Source organism: Emydura macquarii, unplaced genomic scaffold, assembly GCF_026122565.2.
Source record: "Emydura macquarii macquarii isolate MOO-44397 ecotype Brisbane River unplaced genomic scaffold, CSIRO-AGI_Emac_v2 contig_629, whole genome shotgun sequence".
Lineage (NCBI taxonomy): Eukaryota > Metazoa > Chordata > Testudines > Chelidae > Emydura > Emydura macquarii.
In genome coordinates, this window is record NW_027130766.1 from 7,343,346 (window position 1) to 7,363,107 (window position 19,762).

Here is a 19,762-nt window from a genome sequence, read left to right on the forward strand (position 1 = left end):
TCTCCAGCGTGCCACTTCCAATCCGTGGTGGAGTCCAGGGTTTTCTGCCAGCGAGGGCTCACATCCTGCCTCCGCTCACACCCCCCTTCCCTCCCCCGGCAGACAGAAATAGCTCAGGACATGGCTTGGCACCAGGTGGAGTCTGCGGCCCTCAGGATCCAGGGGTAAGTGCTGCTCGGCGTGTCAGCACACAGGAATTCCAGCATGCAATGGAACAACTGGCTTCCCCTTTATTCAGGTTGTGACGCGGGTCCGGCCCTGGAGAGAAGGAAGGGAGCCCAGGGGCAGGCAGGTGTGGAGGCCAGCGAGCCGGAGCTGGGGAGAGCCCAGCTCCGCTCTGCTCCTTGCGGCGCTGGTCTTGTCACTATCTGAAACATCCAGCCCTGTCATCACACAAGTGTGAAGTGTACGGGGCCCTCGCTGCGGCTGCGTGCGTGCAGGGCTGGAAGGGAGCCGGGGAGGGGGCTGCCCGCTCGGCTGACAGCTGAGTCATTTCGGAACTGGGGCTGGAGCTGGGCGGATGGCAGTAAAGCTTGGGCCCCCGGAGCCCGCCCTTGCTAATGGGGCCGTTTGCCAATTAAAGAGGGGAAGAGGAAAGGAGGGGGAGGCAGCCTGTGAAAGCCACGTGGAGGGCACTGGGATTGAGCCCAAGAGCTGCAGCAAGAGGGTGGGGGAACCCTGGGAAGGCGTCGAGTGGAAGCCGCAGCAGAAGATCGATGGATCCGGTTAGGCCAGAAAGCAGGCTGCTTCACTGGAAGAAGGCTGTGGGGATGGTCTTCTGCTGCGCCTGCTTCAGCAAACGGGGCCCCCCAGGGAAGGTGCAGGCGTATCCTGAGCAGAATGGGATCCTCGGCACGACCTCCCGCCGCAAGGTAATCGCTCCTTCCCCAAGGGGCCATCTCCTCTCCGCAGCTCAGGGCCCCACCTGCTGCCAGACATTTGCAACGCAACTTACTGGGAAGGGACAGCAGCTTCTGGAGCGTTTGGGCCTGCCGCCTGCCAGGCAGGGGACCAAGCCCTGCCAGTGTGTAACTCAGTGTGTAAAACTTCTGCATGTGCATGTGTCTGTGCGTGAGGGCACAATATGAGCGTTTGGGTGTGTGCACGGATGCATGTGTCCATGTGGCAGTGCATGCACGCACAAATGGGTGTGCATACATGTATGCCTGCAAATATGTACGCACTTGTGAACACACAAAGCGACTGGCATGTATAGGTGCAGAGGTATGGGCTGAGCCCTGAGCTGGGCGCCTGCCGTCCTTGGGTTCTAATCCCACCTCAGACGCTCCCGGTGGGCAAATCACATCACCTCTCTGTGCCTCGGTTTCTCCAGTTGTACAATGCAGGGAGGATGATATTCATCTACCAGGTGGGGATCAAGTGGTTCGTGGGCCCAATCTGTCCGTGGCGTATCTCTGCTGAACGCAGGACAGTATCTCTAAAGTTCTCTGGAGCTCAGTGGGGCCAGAGACTGAGTGTGCGTGTGCACAGGCTGTGTGCACGCTCCAACCCACACCACAGCAGGCGTCCCGGCACCACATCTGCAGGGCTCTCGGCCCCAGCCAGTTCCCACTGCGGTCAGTCGCATCCTCTCCTGCCTTCTCTGTGGAGTCCAGCAGGAGCAGGATCTCCCCTGCAATGCATGGGCTAAGCAGCCTCCGTGGGTACATGTGGAGACTGGTTAGCAGCCACCAACGGTGCCAGCACGTAAGGATGCAAGTCCGGATCCAGCCTAGTAACAATCCCCATGTCAGAACCAAATCTCAGCCCTTCTCCGGCTCCCTACTTGCTTTCTGCTCCTCCAAAGGCTGCTGGCGCAAGCCCTTTGCCCCACCCCCCCTCACAAGAGGCGGCTCTCAGGATTCAGACGCAGGGGTCACAGGCACGTGAGCCCTGCTGTTCCTCCCTGCCCTCCATCCAGTCTCTTCGCATCCCCTCCTCCTCCTCACAGCTCCCTCTGCCACCCATGTCAGGCTGTCCTCTGGCTGTCTCTCGTCTCCCTGTTCTCTCCGTTACACACACACACACACACACACACAGCTGCAGCTTTGGGCAAACGTCTGGAGTCCCTTGCACCCCCTTCCTCTGGGAAAAAACTTGTGTGTGCATGAGTGTGCACGGATGGGGTACAGTGTGCACGGCGCACTGAGGAGGGGCGACAGGTGTGCATGGCGCCGACAGGCTGCTAGCCGTGGCCTGCTCTCACGGTTCCAGCCTGCAGGAGCTGGGGCAGACGGGGGCTGTCAGCGGCTCTGCACAGGGCTCATATGTGCAGCAAGCGAGAGAGACAAGCTCCGCTGACAGCCTGTGGCTGTCGGAGTTAAGACCCGAACTGTCCTGCTTGTTATGGGGCCTTGTTTGGCCCAGGAACACAGGGCCCGAGGCTGGGGGAAGTGAGACCCGGGGCGATGGGGGGCAGAAGTGGGTCTGCACAGGGCCCAGAGAGGTCAGGCCTGCGCAGGGGGCCGCTGGAGCACAGACATCCCGGGGAGGCTCTGGCCAGGCCTGCCCTCAGCCTTGGCTGGCTCCATGAGGAGGTGGGGCCGGGCCGGTGGTAACGGCTCCTTGAGCTGCTGATTTACTGGCCTCTGTCAGGGCTTCTGAGAGCTCTGGGGGACCTGCAGCAGCCAGCGCTGCCCAGTGCTTCAGGGCCACCCGGCAGATCAGCTGCTGAGCAGCAGCCGGTAACCCCGTTCTCCTTTCCTCTCTCCTGCCCCGTGCCCACCTGTGGCGTTGGCCTCGCTGCCGGCCCACTCCACTGCAGCATCGTGCTGCGGCCGCCCTCCTGACCCCGGGCCATTGTCATTGTTCTCTGATGGCCCTGCACCCTCCTCTCCGGGGCTCAGAAAGAACAGCCATCCGGCCCAGTACAGAGAACGCACGCAGCCCACTCCCACGACAGCCAAACCCTTCCCTACATTACCAAGCCCCTGCTCCCTCTGCCACCCGCATCGTCCAGCTGGATTGCTGAGGACCGGGGGGCTGTGATTTCTGCCACCCAGAGCTCATTGGTAATTAAGAGCTGCCGGGGCTCAAGCAACTTTTTTTTTTTTTTAACATTCATAACAGCGGCAGCAAGCCCAGAGGTGCTGGGGCTACGAACCGCCAAGCCTGGAGGTGCCGGGGCTCAGCCCTGCCACAAATAAGCATTGCAGCCATCTGACCCACGCAGAGGGTGCATCTACGCTGCAGAAATGCCTCGGGTTAAAGCAGCGGTGTGGATGCTGCTGCGCAGCTTCAAATGGGGGTTAGCAGCTTGCGTTCAACCCCAGGCTCCCCTCCACACTTTTACTTGAGCCGCTAAGCTGAGTTTACAGCGAGCGCAGGGGCCTTGTCTGCACTGGTATTTTAACCTGAGTTAAGAGTGCCCCTCTTTTTGCAGTGTAGACAGACCTGAGTGGGCCAGAGCCAGGCCAGAATCCCTGCTCCTGGGCGTGACAGACTCGGGCTAAGGATCCCACGTGGCCACAGCTCACAGGTCACCCTAGGGCCTTAGCGGGCGTGGGCAGCAGGGAGAAGACAGTCTCGTGAAAGAACAGCCGGGGATGCAGAATGGGTCTGATGAACAGCAGCCCCTCCCCGCCCCTCGCCAGATTCGGCTGTTCCCATTGGCACTCCATGTGGCTGTGTCCCGTTGGGTTTTTTCCTGGGTGGCCGGGCTTGCGAAGGCGCCTGGAAACGCTGCCATCCCAAACGTTCCTGGAAAGCAGCTCTCTGTTCTTGGAAACCTAAGCTCAGCCTCTGTGCTGCACAGGGATGGGAGGCGGCAGGAACGCCACGGCAGCCGCAGCCAAGCCAGGGCTGTAATTGTACATCTATAAACGGCTTTTTCTTTCCTCGGGATGCCAGGACCGACTCTCCCTGCTGGGCAGAGCGGGCTGGCGGGCACCAGCCTGCCAAGGAATCCAGAGCTCACCGCTGCTTTGCTCTCGGGACCATTTGCCTGAGAATCTTGAGGGGAGGGTAAAATGCAAGCTCCCATCAATTGAAACCACTGGCGTTCTTTGCGGGAGGAGGGGCTGGTGGGGAAAAAGGGATGCCTGGAGGATTGCCATGGCGGAGGAAGGGCCCCACGCTGATCGATTTGGGGTTACCCCTGCCCCCTTCCAAGGATTGTGGGAAATATCCTCATCCATCATCACTGCTGCACTCCAGTCTCAGTTCTGACTGTGCCCCCCATCTGCTGTGATTGTGTCCATCCAGGTCTCTTCTCCCTGGGCAGAAGTCTAGGACAGGGAGAGGGTCATAGATTCCCCCTCGTTTCAGCCCGTTGGACTCCCGGCCGTCGCTCAGATGCTCACAGCACTGCTGTTCAGAGCACATGAGGCTTGGTCGGGAAATCAGACAGTCAGTGAAATCAGAAAGTGGCAAATTTAAAACTGATTTAAAGAAATACTTTTCCGGATGAAGTATAATCAGTCGGCGGGACGCCCTGCCACATGATACCACTGAGCTTAGCAGGATTCAGAAAAAGGACGGGGCATTTACATAGAGAACAAGAACATCCACCGTTCAGACACGAAGGAGTAAAAATAACCAGGAGCTTTGGATGGGAAAGAAACCCGCTGTCTTCAGGGTGTGAGGTCACCTCTCACTGATGGGGGTTACTCCATAAATGACCCGGGGCGGTTCTCACTCCTTCTGGTGCTGGGCTCTGCTGGAGCCAGGACACTGAATTAACCTTACCCTGGTCGGATCCAGACTGACAAACTGTGCTGCAAATTAACTCCATGCAACATGCCTCCTGCGGCTCAGAAGTTCCTCCTCCCAAGAGTTAAGTTAGCCCCGATGAAACTAGAGGCTCCGTGGAAATCCACAAAACATCCTCCAGGCCCTGTCTTGGGGCTCATTTTAACCTTGGCCTCTCTAGTGAGACTCTCCTATGGGCTATGACACAGACACGGATCCACCTGGAAACTGAGCTGAGTCCTGCCCTTCACTGCCCCTTGAGGAATCCACAGCCTAGGAGGAAAAGGCTCCACATCTCCCCATTCCTGATTCTCAGGGACCTTCAGCCCTCTGCTGAAAGAATGAATAAAACTCTCTTCTCCCTCAGCAGCAGGCTGGCCAGTCCCATCTAGTCAGGTTCCTATCCTGCCCCCATCACCGGTGTCCGAACACCACCTGTGCACAAAGGGACATGGTTAACATCAGTCCCACGTGGTTCTTTCTCTCTTCCCTGCTCCCGGGGGCAGTGCTGGGCCTGCTGTGACTGAAGTGGCTTGTTGTGGCAGGCTTTGGGCTGGCAGCGTCCATGCTGCTCCATGCTGGAGCGCCCGCTGCACTGGCAGCTGGAGGCGGGGACCTCTGGGATGGCCCTTCGCTCCCAGGGGAGCTTGTTCCAGTCTGAGACTGGCCCCCGAGAAAGCTCTGCCGCCTGGACAGACAAGCTCCTCCCTGCCTTGCAGCCGGTGTCCTGGGGCGTTAGGTACCACGCTCTGCGGTCAGGCCGCTTGCTCCGCTGAGCTGGGAGTGGACGGGAGGCAGAGACTCGGGGCTCCTTGGCTCTAGGCGTGTGTTCAGGATGGAGTTTAATCTAGTGAGAGCAGGTGACTGTGGACCAGGACTCCTGGGTTCTCTTCCCAGCTATGGGAGGGAGTGTTGACAAGTGGGGTAGAACACAGGTGCAGTTCACAGGGACTCTCCCATCCCCAGCTTGGCCACTAACTCACTTTATGGCCACACGCAAGTCACTTCAGCTCACCGTGCCTCAGTTTCCCCAGCTGCAAAGTGAAGTTTCTCATCTCAGCCTCTACGGATGGGCAGGCTTTGAGGCTGGATTAATTAATGTTCGATAAGTGAGACGAGATTCCCTGATGTAAGATATTTGTAGGCGGTTAAAACTTGTGCCCTCGCTGGGGGGGTCTGGACCAACGCCATGCTCCAGAAAGGTGCATGCCTCAGCTCATAGCAGAAAATGTGGGGGGCACCTCAAGAGCTTGTGGGTGCTGATGGAGGTGGGGGGGGGTGCTGTGCAGAGGCAGTGCAGAGGATCCCTCTCCTTCAGTCTCTCTTCTTCCTTCTGCACAAAGCCAGCAGCAGCAGCGAGCTATAGCTGGGAAATTACAGCAAAGCAAGAGTCTAGATAAGGCTCCCCGCGGGGGCCGGTGGTTTGGAACAGAAATGGTCAGAACTGCTCGGAGAGGACAAGAGGACGCGGAAGGGGAGTGCTAGGAAGTGGGCACCATGGGCGAGGTAGGGTGGGCTGTGGGCCCCTGAGGGATGGGGGATTCTGCTCTCTCACTTTAAAGCTAATTCTCTGTGTGGGGGGCTGGTCGGTGAGCAGGTCCCTCGAGCCAACTCTTGAGGGGTCCTGGCACTGATTTCTACCAGGGTCACTGCTGATTGTAGACGATTGGCACCAGGGAGGGAAGAGGGGGTGTCACATACAAAGCTATAGCCAGCACCACAGCTGTGTGTTGGGGGGGCGCTCCAAAGCCTTTCACTGGCAGGGCCTGGTGGGATGCAGGGAGGGTCTAAGGACAATGCCCAGACTCCATGGTGATGGGTGCAGTATAAGAATCGAGCGAGGCAGTTCCCGTGCCTCTCCCCTGCTGCTGGCACCTACCGCTCCCCTCACCGCCAGGCTCAGCAGTGAAGTCGAGGGCTGCATGGGCCACAGAGGCTGAGCTCTGGGGTTGGGAGGGTTGGGGGTGCTTTTAGCACCGCTGTCCGCACTCGGTGGCTCTCCCTCTGGGTGCCCGGCGTTCTGCCGGCGTCCCGGGTGCAGCTGTGTGAGCTGGGGCTGAGGGATCCTTCCTGTCACCTCCCACAGGAGAATGTGGAGTTGGGGATGTCGGGGCGCCGGATTCGGATGTGGATCCGAGGGAGATCGCTCCGCCTCGCCGCTCGGGGCCAGGGGAAAGGTAGGCAACCCCTTCCCCCGTGGCTTGGCCTGCCTGCCCGTGACAAACCCCAGGGAGCCGAGAGATCGGCCCATGAATCAGGGTCCCAGAGCACAACACGCTGCTGAACCCTCCCAGCCCCACTGTGGCAGCTCCCCGTCGCCCTCCCTGCCCCACACATGGGGACAGAGCCCAGCTGTCCTGGGCTGTAAGCACCAGCCCCCTGCAAGCTCTGCCTTCTCCCTGGAGTGCACTGGAAGCTGCCCCCACCCAACCGCCCGGCCAGCCCAGCACCTGGCCCTGGACATGGCAATCCCACGGCCTGGCCAGGAGACTCTGCCCCACTCCGAGCCCACCCGTGGGGGACTGCAGCTAGGAGACGGCTCGGGAGCGTTCCAAACCGGGCTGAGGGCTGCTGGTCGGGGGGCGGCATCTGAGTCGCGGGGACGGAACTCACCGAGTCAAAGCAAGTGAAAAAGTGACTGTGGGCCTGGTAATAGTCCATAGCTTGAGGGACAGAGACGCCGAGAGAAACATCGATACGCCCCCGTCCACACCCATCCATCAGACCCTCCCTCTCTCAAGTTATTTCTCTCTAAGGCTCCCATCACGGTGGCCAGGGCTTAAATTCTCACGGATTATTTCCTGGAGCCCCCCCGCCAACATGCTGTATAAACGCCAGGCCCCTGCAGCGGCAGGCTCAGGAATCCGGACTTCAGCTACTGGGCTGGGGGCGGGGAGGGGAGCTCGGGGCTTCTGTCCTGTGGGGTGGCAGGCTCTGAGCTTCGGCTGCAGGGACGGGGGGACTTGGGGCTTTAGCCCCACGGGAGGCGGGGAGGATGCCGGGCTGCTCATGGCATCGGCACCGTGGGTTTGAAAATATTTACCAGAGCTCCGCTCCAGACGGCTCCAGCTGAATTTAATCCCTGATGGTGGCATCTGGTGCTAATCCTCCCCGTTTTACTGTTCCAGTGCCACTAGCCAAATCAGTCATCGCCCACATTTCTACATCTGCAGTCTCTTCCAGCCCTGTGGATCCCAAAGCCCTTCGCGCCTGCGGGAATCTCTTTGCCTGCCTGTGGGCTGGGGACAGTTCAGGACAGGAAGTGAGGGCGAACAGATTGGGGCGAGGTACCCTGGGAGAGCTGGGCAAAGAGCGGATGCTGGAGCTGAGACGGCTGGTGGTCAGGACTGAGGGATGCTGGCAGAGCCCAGGGCGGGGAGAGCCAGGCAGCTCAAGATGGGGGCTGAGAGACACTGCGTGTGGCGAACTCAGGGCTGGAATAGCAACGCGGGAGAGCAGGGGGGAGGACTGCGGGGCATTCGCAGAGCCGTGCGCCTGTCCTGGGAGGGGTCGCAGGACACAGGGCTGCTGACAGCTGGGCAGAGCTGTCTGGGAAACCCCTGCCCTGAGCTTTCATCCTCTCGCCGTCGGTAGCACGAAACCCACCCACTACAAGGTAGCTGGCCCAGCAGCCTGCCCTCCCTCGGACCCGATGCACGCCACCCTGCCCGGCCAAGGCTGCCGTGACAAGAGGTGGAAGGGGGCTTGGTTCAGCCCATCTGACTTCTGGAGGAGCGGCCCAGCGGGTGCTCCCGTGGCTGTGACCCCACTTTCACGGGCCCAGTCACTGATCTAATCCGGATCCCAGGCTGGGTGCGGGCATCTGGCGGGTGTGGTGCCACCCCGTGGGCAGTCTGTGTAAAAGCAAGAGGAGGCTGTTTCTAGACTGGAATAAAGCCTGAGACTAACCCCAGGCCACAGAAGGCTTCAGGACCATGGCCGCACTGCCCGCCACAGCCATGCCAACCACCAGGGCAATGACTGGCTAGAGGCAGAGCCCAGAACCTCTTGCTCCACAGCGCCAGCCTTCTCCCCCGGGTGCTGGAGGAGCACGTCAGTGGGGGTGACATGGTGGAGTGAGTGTGGGGTTGGGAGGTCCTGGGTTCTACACCCATCCCAGGACCAAAAGCTAGGACTCCTGGGTCCTATTCCCAGCTCTGTGACATTGGCCAAGTCTCCTTTGCCTCAATTCCCCCCTTGCAACCTGTGAAATGGGGATCAATGTCCTGACTCCACGCTCAGGGAGGGGCAGGGGGTTAACCTGTGCCAAGCTCTTTGGGATTGTCAGAGGGGAGGGGAAGCAGGCCGAGAGCAGCCTGGGCGACTGGAAGAGGCAACAGTATGAATCAGGGATGGGGAATTTACAGGGCTCGCTCCCTTCCCCTCCTGCTGGGAGCCCCGACAACCGCAGGGGAGGAGGAAGCTACAGCACACGCTGGATTGCAGCTGATTTATTGAGCAGAGGTTCTGCTCGATTTCTGGGAGTATTACAGCAGTGCCTAGAGATGCTGGGTGCTGCAGATACATGAGACAACTCCCTTCCCCCAAAGAGTTCACAAGGCCAGGGGATCATTATCCTTCTTTACAGGGGAAACTGAGGCACTGAGAGGGGACACGACTAGCCCACGACATCTGGGGCAGAGCTGGGAATTGCACCCAGATCTCTAGAACCCTAGGTGTAAGCCCATCACTTCCCTCAACTCACAGGCTGCTTTTCCTGCCCCAGCCCCTGCTGTGCCAGCTCCCCACCTCATTGCCTCTTGGCGCTGAGCCTGGGACAGACTCAGCACCTGGCAGGAGGCACTGGTGGGTCGGAGGGATCGACCAAATCTTTCCCACCCCGCACCTTCTCAGCAAGCCATTTCCCAGGCTGATGGAGCAGCCCTGGCCCCAGCTTGACGATGGGGATGGAGTAGGAGGGGGCAGAACACGCCCGCCCTGGCACATCCTGCAGTCTATTTTGAGCTGATCTCTGTGGCTTGTGTCTCAGGGGAAGGGGACAGATGTTGAGGTAAGGCTGGTGTCCCGGATAGAGTCACTGGGCCGGGCAGACCGGCCAGAGCTGGGAGAGTCTCGCACTGGCCGGACGTAGGGCTGACTGTTTCTCGGAAGAAGGGATGGTGGTTTGTGGTTAAGGCTCAGCGCTGAATCTCCAGGCCCCGGCTCTATTCCTAGCTCTGGAAAGAGAGTGGATCTTGCGCATCAGAGCACGGGACTGCGAGTCCAGGACTTCTAGGTTCCATTTCTGACTTAGCTACAGCTTCTCTGTGGCCAAGTCACCTGCCCTGGGCACTAGGGCACCTGGGTTCTGTTGCCAGTTCTCTGTGCAAGGTCCCTTATTGTGAGTTCTTTGAACTGAGGTGGCAGTGAGGCGCCCCAGTCATGGAGGCCGTGGTGCTAGGCGCTCTGCAAACATATCTGTGCCGCAGTTTCCCTATCTGTGAAATAAGGAGCAGAACGACCCTCCCCTCTTTCCCAGCAGAGGGCTGAGTAATGCATGTAAAGTGCTTTGAGATCCTGTCACAGAAGAGTCGGGTATTACCCTTTGGGGGGAAAGGTAGTGCCAGCTGCTGTCATTAAAGGACACTGGTCTTGCCTAAGCACTGCTTTCCAAGCTTCACTTCTCCCTAGCAGGGCGTCGTTGGCGCAGAGAGCCGGGCGATTGCTCGCTTGGGACTGTGTGTGCTAGCAGATTGCCCCGGCAGGGTTAGCACGCTGTCCGCAGTGCTCTGGACAGGGGCTTTGTTGCAAGGGACATTCCCAACTCAGAAAGGGGCGCTCGCATGGACCCATGAGTGCCGGGACCAGCGAGGAATCCTGACCTGCTCCCTGCACCTTTTGCCTCCACGTGGCTGTCCCCGCCCCAGTGCAGAGGAAACTGAGGCACAGAGCAGGAAAGTGCCTTGCCTGAGGCAAGATTCAAGGGGGGCAGAACCAGGATCAGAACTCAGGCCGGCCGGCTCACCCTGATGGGTTCAGCCCACAAAGCTGGGCCAGGTGTCGGGCAATGGACACGCAGGGGATGGGCCCGTCTCCTCCAGCCCAAGGAAGGATAATGACTGTTCTAACAGCATCCCCCTTCCCCCGCCTCAGCCCTCTCCTCCAGCTGCAGAGAGAGAAGTGGGGAGTGAGCGCTGTAGAGCTGTGCGGAGGGTGGTGGTGGTGGTGAGGGCGGGGGTAGCTCTAAAGTCTCCCCGTCCGTCAAAGTCACTTCTTCCGTGGCCGGGGTTGAGAGGGGACAGCGGCAGGTGGGGGGCACCGATTGCGCTTTGAATGTTGAACATTAATCTCTGCAAGTTGCACAAGACTCTGATGGAAAATGCTGTCCCAGCACATTGTCAGGATTTACGACTCCGCTGCTGCTGGCTGGACACGGGGGAAAAAAAATCACTCCACAAGGTTAAGACCTGTTAAGACCACCCGCTACCTGGAGGAGGAACCAATGCAGCAGTCTAGGCACACGGGCATGAGCAGGTGTGGACACAAACAGGCCCTCTGCATGCAAGCCTGTGCACCCACCGCCGGCTCACCGTGAGCCGGCACACGCCCCATACTCAGACCTGCACTGTGCACACCCATCATGCACAAACCTGCCACACACTTCCAGCGTGGAACCCAGACATGGACTGGGCACACCCACCCCTTGTCCGCGAGGAGGACACGGGCAGTCGTGCCCAGTGGTTAGAGCAGGAGTCAGCACTCAAAGCCAGTGGTCAAGACTGGGTTAGGTTCAGTAAGGCAAGGCTGGGTGCACAGCAGAGGCAGGGCTGCAGGCACTATCCCAGCCAGACTTACATGATTCCAGCAGGTGAAGCAACTGGTGAATTGCGTCTGCCGCTGGCCTGAGAGCAGAGCTCTCCCAGCCCATTAGACAGCGCAGCCAGTCAAGCAGCCTGCCACAGACCAGCTACACTTGTTAGGTTGCCTGAGACTGGCTCTGCAGCAGGCCCTGATTCCTGACCCGGCACACAAACATCCACTCTGTGCACAGTCACTGTGCAACCCCAGCTGTGCTGTGCACAGCCACCAGGTGCAAAGCTTGCACCGTGCATCTACACGGTGCACAAGCGTGGACTATGCACACACCTCAAGCATAAGTACCACGCTTATCATGGAGAAGTGTGCGCCACTGACATAGACCGTGCAACATGTGCATGCACCATACTCTGCAGCACACGTTCAGTGCGCATGCAGCTCACACAGCCGCGTGCCACACACATGCTGCATGCACAGTTGTGAACCATGCGCATTAGCCCTCCTACCCTGCGTAAGCCAGCAGCACAAATTGCCCTGTCGTGCAGGGAGCATTTGCTCCCATGGCACCAGGCTGGACAGAGAATTCTCTGCCCCTCACCCTGGTGTCAGGACTGGGGGATAGCACCCCCTGGTGTGAGAGGACTGCTTTAGGCTCCTGTATTGTGAGTTTGCACGGCCTGCCCTGTGCCACGGATGGGCAGATGAGCTCGGTGGGACGAAACCCAGCACGGCTTGTCAGGACACGCAGGGGGATACCCAGCCGCTTTGCTGGGGTTTGCTGCAGCAGCAGCAGGGCAGAGGAGGCAGCTGTGCACACATAGCAGGAGTGAAGGGATCAGCCTGGGCCCGGGAGCGGGGCTGCGTAGGCAGCAGGACACCTGCTGGAGATAGTACAGGGCCCTGACATGCAGGGCAGTCCTACCCTGGGATTTCCCGCATGATAACCAGCCGGAGCCGGTTCTTAGGGGCAGCTCTGTTCTGTGCCTCCTATTGCTCTCTGGGTACCCAGGGGAGGTAATAAACACCCTGGAGCGTGCTCCCTGCCCGACCCCGCAGTTGGGCCAGGGCACGGCAGGGCCACACTAGCTCTGCCCGTCTCCATGGCGAGCCCTGAACGGTGCAGGTCAGGCCAATGTTGCTCTTGGCCGGGGGCCAGGCAGTGACGGGGCCCTCTGCGAGTTATGAAATCCATAATGAGAGTGCTGAGTAACACAGGCTGCTCGCCCCGCCTGGCACCCGCCCGCCAGTTCACAGGGGCACGGAGAGTCCCAGACGGGGGAAGAGGCAGAGGTCAGATGAAGAGAAGGGGGCACAGGGGGTGCTGGACAGAGCAGAGTCCCCTTTGTGTGGGGAGCCCCGAGTTGGGGCAGCAGGGGGGCTGCAGGTCAGGACTGAGGGGTGTCAGCCAACCCACGGGAGGGAATCCTGGAGAGCATCTGTCCACGCTAGGCCTGGCCTTCCTTGACGTTCCACGTGGCAGCGTCCTTCCTCCTCACTGGCGGGAGTGGGGGGCTCATGAACACAGACCCCCAGGGAAGCTGCAGCGCTGCCTCTGCCCTTCGTGGAGAGGGTTGGCGGTAAAGCATGGCATGGCAGGTGCTTCCCCATCCAGGGCTGCTCTGAGGGTCGGTCCATAAAGCCAGCGAAAAGCCTAGGATGGGGGACACGTATCCCCACTGACGGGCGGTGCGTCTCCCCCAGCTTCGACGCCCCTCACTCCTGCCAATCAGCTGGGGGGAGGGGGGGGGAGATTCATAACGCCGGGGGGAGGGTGGGGGGAGGCCTCTCTGATGCACCCAGCCAGGCAGGGCAGGGAGGGAGAGGCACTAACCACACGGGATGCCGTGGGGCACGGGCCAGGGGAGCGCTGAGCTCCCTGCCCCAGCACAATGGGCCCATTGATTCTGGGCCAGGTGAGGAGGCGCGGGAGTCTGGTCCGGGCCAGGGTGGGGCCCGGAGGCGGCGGGCAGGTGCCAGCGAGGACGTTGGGGCTCGGAGCTTGGTTAAGTCTGTGCTTTGCGGAAGCCTCGCGCGCCCCAGGCGTGGTGGGTGGGCCTGGCTCGTCCTTCAGGACCTGGGGACCTGAACGCCTGGGTTGGGGGGGGGGGGGGGAGGGGAACAGCCGGGATTTGTTTCCCTTAGTGACCAGGCACAGCCTGCCCCTGGGTGGGAGCCAGAAGAGGGCCCGTTTCCTGGCTAGGGTGAATGGCCCCAAAGGGCGAGACTCTGGGGGGCGGGAAGGGAGGGAGAGAAAACATGGCAGTAGCGCTGAGCAGCGGCACATCAACCTGTGGGCCTCCAGGGGGCACTGCTGCCCTTCCTCCCGCCCGTACCCCCCCATGCCCCCCGGCTGCTCAGCCCCCCGAAATGCCGCTAAGGTGGCCAGGTGTCCCGGTGTTACAGGACGGTTGTGTTGATATTCGGGGCATTTTCTTACAGAAGCGCCTATTACTCCCCCCAATACCCCTCCCGACTTTTCACACCTGCTCTCTGGTCACCCTACACCAAGCACGCCCACTGCTGACCCCCCGGGCCTGGCTCCAGGGAGCACCCTGGCAGCAACGCCTTGTTCTACCTCTTCGCCGCTCCCTGCCATCCCCCTGGGCACCGGCACCTGCCATAGCCCTGTAGGATGCCTCCTGCCGCGGGGCAGCCATACCAAGAGGCAGGATGGCACCCGCCAAGGGCAGGGCCTACAGCGGAGGGGTCAGTTCCCCCTGGGGTGCAAGAAAGCCCTGAAGAATTAGTCCACTTGTGACGGCGGGGGTGGGGGTGGGGGAGCAGGGAGGCTAGCCCAAGGTCACACGGAGCAAACCCCGCTCTCCTGGATGCTAGCCCAGTGCTTTAACCACTAGGCCAGCCTCCCTCTCCAGGGCTGTGGTGATCACAGGCTCTTTCAAGGCCTCATGGGCTGAGTGAACCCACAACTTCCTCTCCTTCCTGGTCCCCTCAACCGCCCGCCCCGAGGCTGGGACAAAGCCTGATGCAAACAGTGGTCCCCCGGGGAGGGCATGGAGGTTGTTGGCATCTCCCGATTCTCGGCTCTGCTGAATCCTAGCGGCTTGGCAAAAGAGAAGGGGCAGGGCGTGTGTGTGTGTGTGTTATCAGCAAAGTGACTGAGTTACAAAGTTAATAGCAAAGTGGCAGCCCCAGCCAGGCCTTACACCTGCCCTTGCCACGGAGCCTTTTGTTGATCCTGCTGGGCCGGCCAAGTTGTTTTTCCTCTCCCCGCCGTGATGTCAAGCAGGGGGCGTGTGCTGCCAGCCGCCAGCAAGGCAGGTAGATAAAGGGTTAGAGCGAAACAGGAATCCCCAGTTTTTCCGTCAAGCCAGCAGGGACAGAGCGTCTCCCCACCGCTGGGGCCAGGTAGGCGGCTGTTTTGCTCCCCTGACACACTAGTCTGGGACGCGGGGCACGGCTTGTAATGCGGTGTGGGGCCTGACGCTCCCCGGGCCAGCAGAGCTTGTGGGCAATGACCGTCCGGTTTCAGACTAACGCCTTTTCTCTTCCACCATAGCCCTTCCTTCGCTCCCTCGGTCCTTTGTTCAACCTCCCCGTCCTCGCCTTCTCCCTCCCGCCGTTCCTAGTTTTCTTCCCTTTGTTTCTTTCCCCTCCCCTCCCTTCTCACCTGCTCCCCAAATCAGCCTCTCCAGCCCAGCCAAGCGAAAGCTGCGAAAGAGGGATAATCGGGCGAAGGGGATGCCCTCAGGGGGGAGCTGGGCCCAGGTGCTGCCAGCACAGTGCCTTGTTCCCGGGGTGTCTGCTGTTGGGAAGGGAGTAGCCCCAGGGAGGGGTTCCCGGGGAGCACCTGCAGCTCCCGCCCTGTGTCTGGCTGCTGCAGCCTCAGGGCAGACCCTAGGAAAGCCAGGGCCTCAAGCGACGTCTTCCCTGCAGGGCCAGGGGGCTCATCGCGAGTCTCTGGAGCTCCGGAGTCCAGCACCTGGCTATGTTTATTCTCTCGGAGGCTGAGGGCCCTGGATGTTCCACTTTGCCTCCCTGGCCACTGCTTTTGTGCTCCATCGACCGTCTCTGGGTTACGTGTGGATCTGGCACCTCTACAGTGTGGGATGGTGTAAAGTGCCTGCAGGGGCACCCAGAGCAAACAGGCAGCATTGGTACTGAGCAATGTGACACCTGGGAGCGTTGACCTGAGGCCATGGTGATGGGGTAGGGGTGCGGACCTTGTTAGACCGGACTAGGAAATACAGTAAACCAGGGTAGGGGGAAGCCTCTAACGGGAGCGGCTGGTCCCCAGGAACATCCAAGCGGGGCCAGGTTACAGACAAGAACAGCGATGGCTGGAGGACCTGTCCGAGGGCCAGGTTTGCGCTTGACAAAAGGATCGGCATGGAAGCAGGAGGACGAGACGAGAACCTCTCTCTTTATTCCTGTCCCCAGCAGCGCCAGCTGGGTCTCTCCTTGCCCTGCTGATGGCCAGGGCAATGGACGAGCGAGACATGGCATAAATGGAAGCCACTGGGGGCCAGCCCGCCTGGGACAAGGGAGGTCCCTGAGTCGTGTGGGGGCAGAGGTGTTGTGCGGGTAGGGCTCTGTTCGCTCTCTCTGGCCTCCTCCCTCGGGTCATGTCCTCTGCTGTCGAGCTTGCAACAGTCAACAAAGGCCGCGTGCTGCCACGCCGAGGGTCTGCGTCCTTCCTGCAGTCGGTGTGCTTTGTGCCCAGGGCCCAACCTCCCGTCCCTCCGCGTGCCGCTCGCCTGCCTGGGAACGCTTGGGGCAGGCAGCGCATGTCTGTGCCCTCCGAGCTCTCTGAACCAGAGCCTGGCTTACCAGGCAGCTGCAAAGTGAAGAGCTCTGCCGCTGCTGAGCTGGGGGGACTTCCCAGCCCCTCCCGGCCAGTGTCCTTCAGTCCTGGGGGGCGAAATCATGCTGACTCCTGCTGGGCCGCATGGCGGGCGCTGCTTGGAAGTTGCTTGCACATGAAATGCAAGCAGACAACCTCCTTATGAGAAGTTTTAATGGCTGGGGGTGGGAGGGAGTTCAGGTGAGGGTGCATGTTACTGATTAAAGCCTTTGGTTTGTGTTTGCCAGGGGGCCGTCAGTGCTGGGTGGTCTCTCAGTGGGTGGCAGGGTCAGAACATGGAGTGAATCAAGCCCCGGGCACCTATATTCCCTGCCTGCAGCCCATCAGCTCAGCTAAGCATGACTGTCCTGAACTAACCAGCGGAGCCAAGAAGGGCTGCGCTTTGGCAGGGTGTTGCTGATGTTTTGTCAACCATTGCTAAGGCCCATATGGGCAGCTGCTATTGTTGTGTTTAAACTTTAAACAGCTTTCATGGGCACATGGGATTTTAAAAGGTTCAAAATTCAGGAACCCGGGAGGTTCTAAACGGATCAAAATCTTTGAGCCCGGAAAATCATTGATATTATCTGTGATTTGAGAAATGCCAGCCATGCACAAAGCGCCCCCAGTCTTTGGCCAGAGCCGTAGCTAGTGTAAACTGGCCTAGATCCACCAGCCTTTACCTGATTTACATAAACTGAGAATTCGGCCTGTAGTCCCTGCCCCAAAACGTTTACAGCCCAAAAGAAAGTTCTTAAGGGTTCTACAATCTAGAACCTACCGACGTTTAAGGCTGTTTAAATGGTAGAACCCAGGATGTTCTAAATTAGAAAACCCACAAAGTTCAAAAGGTTCTAGAGCCTGCACTATCCTGAACGATTCTTTGTTTTGATTAGAAACGTAGAAAGTCTCAAATCTGTCAGGTAAGGCACCATGCTCTAGAACCCAGGATGTGGCCAGCAATTGGTTAGGGGCTTCCCACCTGTCCAGTTCTGTGCTCTCAGCTGTCACAGTCTCGGAGCCCTGTTTGCCCTGGGAACACAGCTGTGTATTGCCTTCTGTTCAGGCTTCTCTGTGGTAGACATCACACAGACTGGGGAGGTCCTGCACGCAGCAGGAGATAGGATTGAGATGATGGGCTGATTTTCAGGCATCAGCATGGATGCCCGTCCAGGTTGCTTGGAGCATCAGGCAGTATTTCTCTGGGAGGTTTAAGGAAGTGCCTTGCTGCTTTGTTCTGGCTTCATTTGATCCCCATATACTAGTGCATTGCCCCATGTTGAGCCCTCCAGCCAGATTCACCATTTGCAGAACTCGGATGCGCCACAGTCTCTCCTCCTTGTCCTTACCAAGGATAAGCTCTTTCCATCCCAGGGTGCTGCTTTATAATCTGCATTTGCCCATTGCAGCAAGGTCTGGGGAGGAGACCTCGGGATGCAGAGGGTCGTCTTCTCAAGCTATTTGGACTGGGTGTGTTTTTATGGCTCTTGTTCGCTGACAGCTTGGGATTCACAGAATTCATGGATCTGAGGATTTGTAATGATAAGTGCAAATTGTAACACGCTAGTTGTGTTTCAGGGGAGATGTAAAACTGAGGTCCCAGCCACTTGTGGCCATATCATTTTGCTCATGCTTCACGTGATGGGCCTGTATTCTAGCCAAATTCCAACTCTGCCTCCTTATATTCTGCTTCATGTTTGAACTGGATGCAGCAATCTTCCCCACAACTCTTGTGTAGCATTGCTGCAACTGTTAAAACAGCTGCTGTGTTTCACCCTAGAGGTGGCTGCATTCAATGGTAAGTGAGGGGATTCCTGGGCTTAGAAAACCAGGCTTAAAACTCAGTTTGGCTTGTGCTAAATCTACAGTCAGTGGGGCCACTCTCAATTTCCATTGGCAAAACTGAGCTCTGAATCCAGCTCATTGTTTGGAAAGCTGGTCTGAAATGTCAGGCCTTGAAATTGCTGCCCGCTCCAGCGGCACACGTGAACTTCCAAGCACAAACGTCTTGGGAAGTTGCTCCTGACAGAGCATAAGCCTGGGACCTTGACCAGAGACAGACAATGGACTCTGAGCTTCCTGCCCGGCCAGGTTTGCAGCGACCTGAGAAGGAGGGTGGAGAGAAAAGTATGCCTTCCTCCCTGGGGATTGTAAATAAGAAATGAATGATTAAACCCTGAGATCAATGAGCCTCTCGACTTGGCCTGTTGAACAAATTAAATTTTAAATGGGGCTACTTTCTCCAGGACTTGCTGTTGGTTGTGTACTGATTTCATCAGGGATTTTTTTAAGAGGGGTGTGTGTGTGTGTGTGTGTGTGCGCACACGTGCGTGCGTGTGTGTCTGTGTGCTGGTGAGCTCTGTGTCTGTACTGGTGTCTCTTTGTTTATGCATCTATCTCTGTGTGTGTGCATGTGTGAGTGTTTATGTGCGGGTGGGTGTGTTTTGCATCCCAGCCAGTGGCTTTGCCTTTAGCCAGGAAGTTGTTTTCCAGGGCTCGGCTCCCAGGCACAGAGCATAATAGTTTGCAAGGTTTGGAGTGGGTGGTGTGGCCCAATTTCCTGCTACACTTAGTGCCTCTCAGCCGCCCTTTGTAGAGGCGTGAGATCAAAGAAACAAACTTTTAGATGGAAATATTAGGCGGTGCCTGGCTTTCCAAGGTACAGTTGAGATTCTGGACTGGAAGCATTGGTGTCTTCAAGTGTCTGTGTATCTATCTATCTTGTCTGCAGCGTTGCTGTAGCCAAGTTAGTCCCAGGATATTAGAGAGACAAGAGATATTAGCTCACCCACCTTATCTGTCTGTCTATAATCTATCTATGCTCTTTATATAGCGCTGCTTATGGTGGTGTCTCTCCCTGTTCTGTGCATCGTGAAGACCCCCCCCCCCTTTAATGCGTTCAGAGACACGGTGCAGTTACTTTCAACCCTGTTTTTTGCCACGTTGGAGAGTGACATCCCTGCTCCCCTTCCCCCCACAAGTCCTCTGTGAGCCTCACTTCATGCTCAGAGTTAGCGAGGAGCAAGCCCCTTAGAGTAACGCTTTGGGGCAGGTCCCCTGGGTGAGGGGGTGGGAAGGAATTGGGCCTGTGACTCGGCAAAGGGGATGCGATGAGCGAGGCTGAGGTCAGCACCTAGCACACCCCTGACCGACACAGCTGTGCCGACTTAACCCCCAGTGTAGACGCAGCTACGTGGACAGAAGAATGTTTCCAGGGCTGTCCTGGCGTCGTTCTGGGCGGTGGTGTTCCTCCACCTACGGAAGGAAGGACCCTTCTGCCAGTCTAGGTGGCGTCTGCTGGCGTAGCAATGCCGACGGAGTTGTGCCAGTATAGTCTCCAAAGCATAGACACAGTGTCAGAAGCTGCCTTCGGGGCTAGTGGTGCCTTCAGAGCTCTGATACCGTGGATTCCCAGCCTCCCCTCTTTGAACCTGTCACCCAAGAGTCTACCCAGATCAGCTGGTTCATTTCAGTCCTTTGCTAATTTCATTTGGCATGGTGGCTCTGCACAGCCTC

At 58.7% G+C, this 19,762-nt stretch overlaps 1 protein-coding gene across 2 annotated transcripts in view; it reads left to right on the forward strand.

Moving 5' to 3' along the window:
- The first annotated feature begins 614 nt into the window (after positions 1-614).
- Positions 615-19,762, forward strand: part of GRB7 (growth factor receptor bound protein 7) — a 47,770-nt gene continuing 28,622 nt past the window's right edge. Inside the window, exons 1-2 of one of the 2 annotated variants that reach the window (XM_067541240.1) lie at positions 615-872; positions 6,776-6,866. In XM_067541240.1, coding sequence (XP_067397341.1) covers positions 717-872; positions 6,776-6,866 — 247 coding nt within the window. In that variant the 5' untranslated portion in view covers positions 615-716. Of the gene's footprint in view, positions 873-6,775; positions 6,867-14,683; positions 14,812-19,762 lie in introns of those variants that run through there. The other variant, XM_067541239.1, reaches the window with a different exon arrangement.